The sequence below is a fragment of the Garra rufa genome, chromosome 10, assembly GCF_049309525.1.
Source record: "Garra rufa chromosome 10, GarRuf1.0, whole genome shotgun sequence".
Taxonomy (NCBI): domain Eukaryota; kingdom Metazoa; phylum Chordata; class Actinopteri; order Cypriniformes; family Cyprinidae; genus Garra; species Garra rufa.
The window spans coordinates 696,888-710,865 of record NC_133370.1 but is presented as its reverse complement, the minus strand read 5'-3'; the positions used below and the strand labels follow the sequence as shown (position 1 = coordinate 710,865).

General features: G+C 39.3%; 1 protein-coding gene across 1 annotated transcript in view; it reads right to left on the bottom strand.

Moving 5' to 3' along the window:
- LOC141343774 (receptor-type tyrosine-protein phosphatase mu-like) overlaps nt 1-13,978 on the bottom strand; it is a 114,127-nt gene that overhangs the window by 66,313 nt on the left and 33,836 nt on the right. The window contains exons 5-7 of the mRNA XM_073848417.1: nt 5,699-6,007; nt 3,043-3,152; nt 1,702-1,903 (exon numbers count right to left, since the gene is read on the bottom strand). Coding sequence (XP_073704518.1) covers nt 1,702-1,903; nt 3,043-3,152; nt 5,699-6,007 — 621 coding nt within the window. The remainder of the gene's footprint in view (nt 1-1,701; nt 1,904-3,042; nt 3,153-5,698; nt 6,008-13,978) is intronic.

The window sequence follows — 13,978 nt, the reverse complement described above, 5'->3', positions numbered from 1 at the left end:
AAGAGAGGTTGACCAGGTCGTTGCTAGGTTATTTTGTATGGTTACCTTGAGGTTATTAAGTGGTTGATGGGCTAGAGTGCTCTGGCTGATTACTAGGAGGTTCCCAGGTGGTTGCTAGGGCATTTAATGGGGTTACTATGAGGTTGCCAGGGTGTTACTAAGTATTTGCTGAGCTACAGTGTTCCGGGTGGTTACTAAGAGGTTGCCCGGTGGTTGCTAGGGCATTTTGTGGGGTTACTATGAGATTGCTGGGTGTTTTGGGCAGTTACTATGAGGTTACTAAGAATTTGTTGGGCTACAGTGTTCTGGGTGGTAACCAGGTGGTTGCTAGGGAATTTTGTGGGATTACTTTGTGGGATAAGAGTTTGCTGGGTGTTCTGGGCAGTTACTATGAGGTTAATAGGTATTTGTTGGGCTAGAGTGTGTTGGGTGGTTACTAAGAGGTTGTCAGGTGGTTGCTAGGGCATTTTCTGAGGTCACTATGAGGTTGCCGGGTGTTCTGGGCAGGTACTATGAGGTTACTAAGTATTTGCTGAGCTACAGTGTTCTGGATGGTAACTAAGAGGTTGTCAGGTGGTTGCTAGGGCATTATTTGGGGTCACTATGAGGTTGCCAGGTGTTCTTTGTATTTGCTTGGCTACGGTGTTCTGGGTGGTTACTAGGAGGTTGCTAGGTCATTTGGTGTGGTTACTAAGATGATGCTAGGGTTTTCTGAGCAGTTAGAATGAGGTTGCTTGGCATATCCTGGGCTATGTTGTTCTGGGTCATTACTAGGTAGTTACTATGGCATTTTGTGTGGTAACTAAGAAGTTTCTAGGGTGTTATTTTGCTATGCAGTTACTGGCTACTGGACTAGAGTGTTCTAAATTGTTATTAGGAGGTTCCCAGAACATTTTTGGTCACTAGGAGGATACTAGTGTACTCTGGGCAGTTACTAGGATGTTGCTATATGGTCACTAGGGCAGTTGGGTTGTTCCTAGGTTATTACGGATGGTTATTAGAAGTTTTCTATGGCATTTTTGGTCAATAAGAGGTTGTTGGGGTGTTCTAAGTGGTTTCTAAGAGGTTCCTAAGTTGTTGCTACACTAGAGTGCTCTAGGTGGTTACTAAGACATTGCTAGGTGGTTGCTAAGGCAGCTAGGTTGTTCCTAGGGCATTCTATGTTGTTACTAGGAGGTTGCCATGTGGTTGCTAAGGTATTTTGTGCGTTCACTTAGAGGTTCCTAAGTATTTGTTGGGATAGAGTGTTCTGGGTGGTAACTAGGGGTTGCTAAGTGGTTGCTAGGGCAGCTATGTTGTTTCTAGGGCATTCTGTATAGTTACTAGGAGGTTGCCAGGTGGTTGCTAAGGTATTTTGTGTGTTCACTTAGAGGTTCCTAATTATTTGCTGGGCTAGAGTATTCCGGATGGTAACTAGGGGTTGCTAAGTGGTTGCTAGGGCAGCGAGGTTGTTTCTAGGGCATTCTGTATGGTTACTAGGAGGTTGCCAGTTGGTTGCTAGGGTATTTTGCGTGTTCACTTAGAAGTTCCAAATTATTTGCTGGGCTAGAGTGTTCTGGGTGGTAACTAGGGGGTTTCTATGGCAGTTAGCGTGTTTCTAGAGTGTTGCCAGATGGTTGCTAGGGTGATTTGCATGTCTGTTGGGGTGCTTCATATTCCTCTTTGTGGTTTCAGATTGAAGCATCTGCTGCAGACACACACCTGAGATCTTGGTGGTGGCCTGGGTGATGGCAGGTGGTCCGAAGCCCTTTGCAGTGCTGGCTCTGATGGTGAAGGAGTACGTGGAGCCGGGGTAGAGACCCAGAAACACGTGGCTGGTTTCGTTTCCAAGTTTAACCACCTTCCCGCTCTGGTTAGAGAGATCCAGCACTGGGTCGAAGGAGCTGACGGCTTTATACGAGATCTGCAGGAATGAGAACAACACAAAAATCAGCTAACATCATGTTAAAATCACACAAATGAATTTCGGTGTCGCCCAGACAAATGATTCAAGCAGCCCTTTGAGTTCCACCAAATTAGACTCCATTATATCCGAAATGCTTCAAGGCCCTTTTCAATTATCAGCCTGCCATAAATAAATAAAGAAATCAATAATAACGTCCGCACTCCTGACGGATCAGGGCAAGAATCTGAAAGGCAAAGTGTCTTCTCCTCATATTTGGAGGGGTTTGTTCATTACGCTGAAGATGAGCGGCATTAATGAAGCGTCGTATTCGAAACACTTTGATTTGCGACCTTTGATATCAAGATTTTCTATCACGAGCTGCTGTTTTTCATAACCTCAAACTGCTATTAGACTTAAATTATTCCACGGACCCACTCTAAAATGAAAAAAACCGGGATGCGTGAACATCCGACTGACGTCATCCAGCGCAAACGACGCTCCTGCAGTAGATCGGTCAGGAACGGAGAATCTGAGGACGGGAAATCTCACTGGAAATTTACAAGAAGAACAGAATGTCTGGAATCAGAGAGAGAGGAAGGAAAGGAAGGATCAGGGTTCCCTTGATAAGAGGAAAAAAGCCCAAACTGTCCTTTTGATATCACGGCCCGTCAGAGAGTCTCAGCTTCAGCGCTTTGATACTGTCAAATCAAAGGCAGGACGTCACTGCGGGCTCACGGACAATTGAGTCTACGCTTAGTCCCGTCAGACTGCACGATCTGAAGATCCCACACACACATACACACACGCACATGTGCGCACACACACACTTGCCCTCACACACTTACTCAATTCACACTCACAAATGCACAAACACACACTCATGCACACTCACACCCACTTATTCACACTTGCGCACATGCACACACACTCACATGGGGAAGAGCTGGACAGTTCTTTTTTCTGGACTGATGGATTATAGTTTCTAGTCATTGTCTCTAGCATTGAGCATTTACCATCTAGCATTTTGTGTGGTCACTAGGGGGTTGCTAGGGCATTTTGTGTGGGTTGCTAGTGTGTTCTTGGTGGTTTCTAGGAGGTTTGCCAGGGCATTAGTGTAGTTACTAGGCATACATGTGTATGTGTGTGTGTGTGTTTACCTCATACTGAGTGATGATGCCGAAGGTCTGCACCGGTTCTCTCCACTTCAGCAGGATCTTGTCCTCGTACACACTAGCCTGGATTGATTCCAGAGGAACTTCGCCAGGCACTGACAGGAAGTGACATCACAAACCATCAAAACACAGCAACATCAGCAGTTCTGCATAGGCATAGCCAAAAACGTCTCAAACTGACTGGTTCATACTAAAGTTGAATTGGTATTAATAAGTGTAGGTGTTTTATTTCTTAAATAAGAACAAATGATGGGTTTGAATCCACAGAAACCCACACAATCCCCTCAGACACTCACAGTCTCCTCCTCCAAACACGTCCGTGAGCGTGCGAGAGATTGTTTCTCATTTGTTTATCGTTTCATCCTCTCACAGGAGCGTTATTCACGTCTGTCTCACTTGACACCGACTCTGAGCGAGAACAAAAGAGCGCGTGTGTTTAACATCCAGTCGAGATGCAGCCCAGGTGTCTAATTATTTATAAAGGTTGCCGATCTCTGGAAACAAAAAATCATGTTTACTCCATCAGAAGAGCTCTGCTAATGGGGGACGTAATTAGACATTCAAGCTAAATGTCAGCGCTTTACCCAACTGGAAGAAATTCACCCTCACAAATATGTGGAATAAGATGAGAATAATCCAGTGAAGCGCTCCAGCAGCTCATTTACTGATATAATGGGCTCTTCATCTGTATACAGACACATTACAGCGCTAAAGATGGTTTACGCTCATCTGATGAACTTAATGGTTCTTCAGTGCTTCATCAGATTCAGCAAAGAAGCCTCTTCTGATCAAGAATCTTTTGTGTCTGTATCAGGTTATTGAGGTGCTATATGGTTCTTTGTGAATAAATAAAATCTTATGTTTTAGCAGTTGTTCAGATCAGGGTTTTTTAGGACACAGAGACTTATCTAAAGAACTTAATAACAAAAAGCTGATAAAAATGGGTAAAACTCAAAACATAATTGACAAAATTTTGATATAGTTTATATTTTAGTGAATTAATCCATATGTAACCCCTACACCCGGGTCCTACTCGCACTCATTCCAGTCTCGAACCCAGGTCTCCGACGTGAGAAGTGGGTACACTAACAAGGAAGCTGAAGACTGCAGCCTCTAGCATCTGTCACTAGTGCACCTCTTGAGATCAGGGGAGTGAGGTTTTACCTGTGCAGAATCTACCGCTGGCCTCTGTTTCCCTAAATCTCACTCCCATCCGGGTCACGGCACCAATGTAACCCCTACACCCGGGTCCTACTCGCAAAATTTTAGTATTTTCTCTTGCAATTGCCTGAGATTGACTCTGTCCCTACTGGTGTCCCCCAGGGTTCAATTTTAGGCCCTTTACTTTTTAGTATTTACATATTACCACTTAGATTTAAGGTCACCCTGGCTTAATTTAAATGTTTATGCTTTTGAGATCAGGAGAGTGAGGTTTTACCTGTGCAGCATCTACCGCTGGCCTCTTTTATACTCACCCCCTAAACCTCACTCCCTTCCGGGTCACGGCACCAATGTAACCCCTACACCCTGGTTCTACTCACACCCGCTCCGAGTTGGTCTTGAACCCGGATCTCTGGCGTGGGAGGCAGGGACACCTGGAGGCTAAAGAGTGCCTCCAGCGTCTGTCGCTAGTGCGCCTCTTGAGATCAGGGGAGTGAGGTTTTACCTGCACAGCACCTACCGCTGGCCTCTGTTACCCTCACCACCTAAACCTCACTCCTACCCGGGTCACGGCACCAATGTAAACCCTACACCCGGGTCCTACTTGCACCTGCTCCAAGCAAGTCTCAAACCCGGGTCTCCGGCATGGGATGTGGGCACAGTAAATAGAGGCTAAAGACTTAATCCGTTAGCATGCCTCTTGTGATCAGGGGAGTGAGGTTTTACCTGTGCAGCACCTACCACTGACCTCTGTTACACTCACCTCCCTAAATCTCACTCCCATCCGGGTCACGGCGCCAATGTAACCCCTACACCCGGGTCCTACGTGCAAAATTTTAGTATTTTTTCTTGCAATTGCCTGAGATCGACTCTGTCCCTACTGGTGTCCCCCAGGGTTCAATTTTAGGCCCTTTACTTTTTAGTATTTACATATTACCACTTGGATTGCTCTTAAGGTCACCCTGGCTTAATTTAAAGTTTTATGCTTTTGAGATCAGGGGAGTGAGGTTTTACCTGTGCAGCACCTACCACTAGCCTCTTTTATACTCACCCCTACACATCACTCCCATCCGGGTCACGGCACCAATGTAACCCCTACACCCAGGTCCTACTCGCACCTGTTCCAAGTGAGTCTCGAATTTTGCCTCTGGCGTGGGAGGTGGGCACACTAACAAGGAGGCTAAAGACTTAAGCGTATGTCGCTAATGCGCCTCTTAAGATCGGGGAGTGAGGTTTTACCTGCGCAGCACGTATCGCTGGCATCTGTTACACTCACCCACTAAACCTCACTCCCATCCGGGTCACGGCAACAATGTAACCCTCCTTGCACCCGCTCCGAGCTAGTCTCGAACCCGGGTCTCTGACATGGGAGGCAGGCACACTAACAAGGTTTTACCTACGCAGCATCTACCGCTGACCTTTTACACATATTTCATAGATATTTCCGCCCTCTCTCATAGAGTTCTCCACTCTTTCTCACCGTCTTCATCGGTCTGGACGTGGATCTCGGGACTCTCTTTGACACCCTCGCGGTTGCGCAGCACCATCCTGACGCTGAGGTTGGTGAAGGGCGTGAGGTTGTGGATGGTGTGCTGAGGGGCGGAGCTCCGACTGTCATATGACGCCACCTCCCTGCTCTCCTCCTTGCCGCCTCCTCTGGCGCGGTACTGCACCGTCAGACTGTAGTTGTGGCAGCGTGTCACGTTGTAGCCGAATGGCTCCCAGCGAAGCGTCACTTGACGGGCCTTGGTGTCCACCACTTTCAGCTGCCGTGGGCCGTGCATGGGCTCTGAGAGAGACAACAATGAAAAAAAACCCCGAAGTAAAACACCAAGCATTTACACAAGCGCAAGATAGTTTGTAAGAAATGCTTCAAGGCTAGAAACATTCTCAATATAGCAACCCACACTGACACAAAACACAAAACCTCCCCAACAACATCACATCCGTTTAGGAAAACATCTTCATTTGGATGAGAATCTGAAACCAAGATCTTTAAACACTTCATTTACTTTATATTCACACTACATTTGTGACCCTGGAGCACAAAACCAGTCTTAAGTAGCATAGGTTTATTCGTAGCAATAGCCAAAAATACATTGTATGGGTCAAAATGATAAATTTTTCTTTTATGCCAAAAATCTTTAGGATATTACGTAAAGATCATGCTCCATGAAGATATTTTGTACATTTTCTACCATAAATATATCAAAACCTAATTTCTGATTAGTAATATGCATTGCTAAGAACTTTATTTGGACAACTTTAAAGGTGATTTTCTCAATATTTAGATTTTTCCACCGTCAGATTCCAAATTTTTAAATAGTTTGTATCTTGGCCAAATACTGCCCAATCCTAACGAACCATAAATCAATAGTAACTTATTTATTATTTTGACACTCATGGCTGGTTTGTGGTCCAGGGTCACATTTAAATAAACCAAAACTAAACACTGTCATTCTAAACCCTTTATGATATTACTTGACTGTAAAACACAAAGAGACTGTGAAGATCCATAAAATACACCATAAAATCATTTATTTTTACATTTTCATCGTTGCCTTTTTTTTTCTCAATTTGACTTTTTCCCTTGCAATTCTGAGTTTGTATTACAAAATAATGTCTTGCCTGCAACTGACTCTGTTCCTACTGGTGTCCCCCAGGGTTCAATTTTAGGCCATTTACTTTTTAGTATTTATATATTTCCACTTGGATTGCTCTTAAGGTCACTCTGGCTTAATTATCATTTTTATGGAGATGACACTCATATTTATATTCATTCCAAGCCTAATCAAAATGTGGATGTGAATTTCTTCAGTGATTTTTTTAGATTCAGCAAATAAGCCTCATCTGATCAATAAACTTTTGTGTGTGTGTTTTTTTGTGGATAAATAAAAACTTTATGTTTTAGCAGTTCTTCAGATCAGGGTTTTTTTTATGACTCAGACACTTAACTAAAGAACTTGAGAACAAAAGGTTGATAAAAATGGGTAAATCTAACAGAACTGGCATATTCTCAGTTTTAGCTTTAGTTATTTTATTAGAAGTTATTTTATTAGATTTTCCATTTTCATTTTCATTTTAACTTTAGTTAAAGTGTTAATTTTGTTGTGTGTATTTGTAAGTCTTCAAGAAAGTGCAAAAACATTTATTTTTACATTTGCATTATTGCTTTTGTCTCAATTTGACTTTTTTTTCCGGAATTCTGAGTTAATACAGATCTGGCCATTAAAAATGCGTCTTTTTTCACGCGGCAGCCTGCAATTCAGCACGCGTCGCCACGCGGCGGCCTGCAGGGGCTTTTTTAGGTTTTTTTAAAACGTTGTTGCGCTTCATATAATATCCACCAGGTGGCGCAAGGAACAACATTCTGTGGCCAAGCCCTGCACAAAGAGGGCTATTTGGACAGTATTTATGTCTGTTGTTTCAATATCTGGCGCCATAATCGGTAATTCATTCTGTATGTAACGGCAAAGTATTTATAATTTCGTTTCCTTTTTATTAAGTTAATTTAGAAAAAAAAATTGGAGCATTTTTGTTCGTTAAACGTAAGCTTTTTGTTTCTTAAAGACCAAGCGGCAGACAGTGAGTTGACCTACTCTTTCAATTTGCCTTCTCAAATCACGAATTGGCTAAACTAAAATCCATAGATGTAAAATAAAAGAAATAAATAATAATAGATATAAATATGCGCTATTAGGTGCATATCCAATCGTTTGTGCGGAGAGAGCAAAACACATTTTTAGGACATGAAGGCTCAAGCTCGATCAGTTACATTTTTTTTTCAGTGGAAAATATTTAACCGTTATTTTTTTGTCAGACATGATAAATAAATATGTAGAAAGACTTAAATTACTACTTAACGAAAAAAACAAATAGAAAACAAAAACTGTTTTTATTATGTAGCTAGTCCATAGAGATGCATTTCTCTCTAAAGGCGCGCGTCCAACGAGGATATGAGGACTGTTAACTGCATCATCACTGACTCAGAAAACAGTAGTTTCTAAATAAATAATTAAAATATCTCCTTACTATTAGACAGTCATGGTATTTACTTTTGCCAGTGTTTTGTGGTAAGCTTTAAACAAGGAACCCTTCCAAGCTGTGCTGAACGTGCGCTCAATGCTGCTAACAGGACCGTCATGGTAGCCTGGTCTCGTGGTTCCTCCAGCGCTGCAATTTTTTTTTAAATCACCACTGAATGTCTAAAATATAATTTTAGCCCGCATTTGATCTTTGACGGACTAAAATGCAGGGCTGTAATACGTCTTAAAAGTGGAACATGGAAATATAATGGATGTACTGCGAAAAAAGTTTTATACTCGACATTGTTTCCAAATGGTTAAATGTGAGATTCTGGAAATGAGAATTAAATTTAGCGTGTCGGGTCGGGAAGAAAATTATTCTAAGTGGGTATATATAGGCTATATATTCTAAGGGTATATATATAGTTAGTATCATAGGCGGAGCGTGTGTAAGGCTGGGGAAGGCTTGACCTGGGGCCAAAAAATGCCACTAAATTGGACATATTCCCCTGCCCAAACAAAATCAATATATTACGTCTGTTGACAATAAAATGAAAATGAATAGAAAATGTAAATTGCGGCATTACATTAAGATCAGATAATCTGCACCGTAATTCTTTTTAGGCGTTTTTACAGTGTTATAACGAACCACACACGATTCTGTTGGGTTAGGAATGCAATGTCTATCAGAAGCGTTCAAATGAGTCTTGTCAGTTTTGTTGAGTGCGCGCAACTCTTGATTTTTAAAAAAATCATAAACAACAAAGCTCAGACGCACCTAAAATGTAGCTATAAGTAAGAGATTCGTTACACAGGGAATACAACGAAATCATGGTTTACATTTAAGATACAAGTTCATTTAAGATATAAGATAACATGTATATTGAAAAGTTCTTTAAAAGCATCTGGATGCAAAAATAGTATTTTTTAAAGGTGTTTTTAAAGCATTTGCTTTATGGATTAAAATACTAATAGGCTAATAAATAATTTGCATATCGGACAAAATTGCGTTGCAGCAAATCCTCTAAATTTTAAGATATATAGAACAGAGAAACATAAAATCTGAAAATATAAGCAGCTACAATTATTAAAGTTTTACATATACTCTATGCCAGTATAATTTGTAATTATAATTATTTTATAGTATATTCTATAACATTATAATTTTAATAGAATTATAAAATAAATATAATCAGCCCTGTTTTAGGCTTTTCCTTACTTTTATATTTTAGACATTCATCAATAATGGAGATAAATAGAAAAATTTCTCGCCATTTCTAAATTGGACGTGCCTTTATATAGAAATATCTTTAAATCTTTAGGCCTACAGATTACATAATGAACGTTTCTATTTTCGATTTGAATTATTTCGTTTTAAAGTGGTAATTTAAAGCTTTTGTTCATTGTGAAGCGATGTTCAAGAACAGACGGCAGAAAGCGCATCTTCTGTTTTCCTTTATTTTATAAACGCATGAGTTGTTTATAGGCTATTGTGAGTGCACTAAAATAAAAATGGACCCGTTACAGGTCAGAATGATGTATTACTCCTATACCTTTATAAGCAAAAATGAAGAAATTATTTATTTATTTTCACACAAAAAAAGTGATTGCACTGGTGCCTCCATTTTTTTCACAACCTTTCAAACATCTAACCTCACAATTGTTAATGAGGGTCGTTCGTGTCACTTTTAAACTTGCCATTTCACCTTTCACCTTCCCCCCAACCTATGAATAAAGGTGAGAAGAGCTGGCTTGGCTCCGGGGGGGGGTGAAGTGCTAGGGGTGTCTCATTTCTCGTTAGGTTGGAAGGGTAGGGGGAAGGGGAAGGGCCAGATAGGCCTCCAAACAAAGAATTTTCGGGACCTCATTTCAAACGAAGGGCTAAGAGAAATTTCCATTTTCCAACATGCCTGCTCACTCGAGCAAGCAGACTTATAAATATAGGTAATTTTTGCCATTAATAAGGATATTTATGACAATTTTTCATTATATGTATATTACCTTTAATCTTGTGTTTGTGTTTATGGTGTTGTTCTGTAAATAAACGTTTGCAAAAAATCGCTAAAGTTTGCTAGCAGATAGCACTGTTTGCACTGATTGATATTACAAAATATATTTTTATGTCATATACACTTGACTGCAAGTTAGAAACATGGAAGGCCATGTGGCGAGGGAATTTCCCACACCCCAGTCATTTAAATCAGTACATAATAATGAAAAAAAAAAAAATACCTTACAATTAAAAAGAAGCAGATTTTTACCATCTGAAATTTCTTAAACCAGTGAACCCCTGTAAACATTTCAGTCCAAGGATCCAGTAAACCAATGCGCTCAAATTGAAAGTTCAAAAGGAAATTCAATGGAGTAGAATTTAACACTTTCTCAGAGTTAGATTTTAACACTTTCTGGAGTTAAAATATTAATCATTTGGAGAGTAATTTTAACTCTAAAATTTAGTTAATTATAATTTAAACTCTTTAACCAGTGTTAAAAACACTTCTTAGGGTAAACACAATATGTTTTATGTGGAAATGACTACACTGAAAGCCATACTCTCAACTAGCTGCTTTTATTTCAGGAAATACATAGATTGGATTTTGAAATTCCATGCATGTAAACACTTTGAAATTAACTGCTGTCATAAAATACTGTAAAATCTAACAGCAAAACATTTACATTTAATACATGTCTGCAGTGCCAACAAGAAATGTTTAGTAAAATTGTATACAGCATAGTCAAAAACACATCATTGCATTATATAAAATCAAACCTGAATAATTATAAAATAGTGCAGTAGTATTGTGTAACCAGAGGTAGATATACATCAGATGAAGTAACAAGAAACAACTCCACAGTGATACCAGGATACATTCCATGAATTAGTTTGAGGCGCCTGAATAAAAACAAAACTGAAAGCTGAAGGATGGAGCACAGAGGACAGAACTTAACATTTTGCTTAAATAAGAATACTGCTTGTTCAACTGCCTTGCTCTCAGTTCTTTGACTTCAGTTCTACCTATATCATTATTATATACATTTGTCTTTAAAAAAAAATATGTACAGGCTGGACAGAGCATCATGATACTTTACTTTACTTGAACAGCTCTTCAACAATACCCAAGGTTTCACATGACTGACAAGGCGAAACTTCTCAGTCCAAGACGATGTAAAAGGTGGAAACCTGTGCTTTTGATGTCCCTGAGGAAAGATGATATGGCTGAGGGTTTTCTTTAGTGGCCAGATGATGGTCATCAATACTTTGGCATGACCGAAACACAAGATAAACATCCCTTTATAAACAATAGGCATTAAAGGAAGAGTCCACTTCCAGAACAAAAAAATACAGATAATTTACTCACCCGCTTGTCATCCAAGAGGTTCATGTCTTTCTTTTCTTTCTTCAGTCACAAAGAAATTGTTTTTTTTTTTTAAGAAAAGATAATCGTTCAGACAAATGTAAAAATATATATTTTTTTCAATAACATTTTGAAGTATTATTTAATACTTACCAGTCCTTTGACATCCAAAAAGCAAGAAAACATGTAGTACATCAGCTGAGCCCTGGTCATCTTTTTTCAGTGTTGTTTTATCTCAAAAACTTCTGCTGGACTACACAATAACATCAACAACATGTTATTTACAAAATAAATCATAAAATTACAGTCACTTACTCTTTATTAACTGATTACTAAACACATAACTCACCTGAATTGAGAAAATCTGAGAAACAAATTTCGTCCAGTTTTACTACTACTTCCCTCCATCCAGCACTTCTGTCAACATCCTGACAATGAAGAGAAAACATGTAATTTAAAACAACCTGTTAGTGTGATTGAAAATGCAAAATGTTTAATATGAAAGCCACGAACTCTCATAGGTCACGAGTCACTACTAAAACATTTGTAACGTTAGCCGTTACGACTCAAAACATTGCAGGCATTACTTTACACGTTCATGGCTAAACTATGATCGTTTTTAGCCAGGGTAAAGTTAGACTTAGACACTTCAGTTTACTGACATTGCTAGATATTACCTCGTCTCGTCGGCATGACATTATGGAAGCTTAACAGAATGTTTCTTGAGCGAGTCGCAACTTAAATTTGACAGCAAAACACTCGTTTACAAAAAAATAAGGTGAACAGAAAGACGTAAGCTAATATTAGCTTGTTCACATCGAAAAAAAGTCCGCTCAAAACAGCCATGTTTTGCATCGGAGATTCATTCAACACAAAGTTCGCCGCGGTTATTGGCGTCAGTACACTAACGTAACAGCTATAATCAGCTGTCTGTCAGAAGATAAAGAACATTTTGGAGTTAGTTTTTTACCTACCTCATGACGAAGTAGACAACTTCATCAGTCGATCGTGTGGCAGAACCAGGCTCGTGTCATGGCGCGCTCCTGATGTAACGTTATTGTTAAAACGTGCCCCTGAACACCAATGAATGAACTCCGAAATACAACACAGCCAGGGAGTATCCCGTAACACAAACTGTTGTGAAAGTTAAAGAATAAACTCCAAAAATTTAACTCTTTCACACTTTTTTGCCTAACTCCTGATTTTCGAACTCCAGCAATTTGCTGTACACAAATGAAGCATTTACCCACTTCTCAAGGCACCACTACACCACAGATTTGCAATTTGCCGTGCATGTGATAACGCATTGTTTGTTTTGCTTACGGCCATATGTGTACATGTGAATGAACGGTGCGTACACCGTACATTTGTACTTTTTGCAACGCTACAACATTTTTTTCAACATCTTGAAATGTGTGATAAACATCGGCGCATGTCCTCTGATGTAACATTAAGAACTAGCGACAACGTATGATGACGTATAACAGTGTTGTAGTGGTTTCCCATTCCTTAGCTAAGCTAAGCTACAGCAGCAACACGGCAAAAGTAGTTTACTACATCTAAGCTATTTTTCAAAATGTAATTTTTCTACATGGTATGAACCATCATCTTACCAAATCAATGCTTTCTCAGTGGTCAATAAAATTGTCAGTCATACAGGCATAAAAGTTCAGTTTAACGTTACTTGTTTATTCAACAACGCTTCCAAACCAATTTGGCAACAAAAATCAGCATCATTTACAGGGCTGGATTTATCTCATATTGTGACATAGGCAAACAAAATTTTGGAGGGTTGAATTCTTTCTTTTAAAAAATGTTTTGAAAAAAAAAAGGCACTTGTTTCTGAATATTAAACGAATAAAACAGGGGAAACACAACAATACTGAATAACTGAATAAACTAGCCATACAAAGATTGATTTCAAAGATTTCATGAGAGCCTGATTTTTTTAATTCTCAAAATTTATAGAACAGAACATGGAAGTTTGAAGTATCAAGAATATTATATCCGCTCCTCGAGTACAATACCTTTTTGGACGCCTTGAGAGAGAAATTTATCTTTACGGATTACATAAACGAGTTTTTGTTTTCAATTTGTTTTATTTCGTTAAGTAATAATTTAAAGCTTCCTATAGATATGATTATCATCTCTGTAGAAATTAATACAATATTAAATAATTATATAGGCGATGCTGTATATGCTAATGATGTCTGTGCGCAATGTAGACAGCATTCACAAGTTTATCATGAATAAACATTACATAAAGTACTTAAAATTTAATAGCCTCACAAGAAACATTTTATGCATCCCAGAGTCTTGTCCATTAACTGACCTTCTTTTTTTCCATAATATTTGTATTATTCGTTTATATTCGTTATT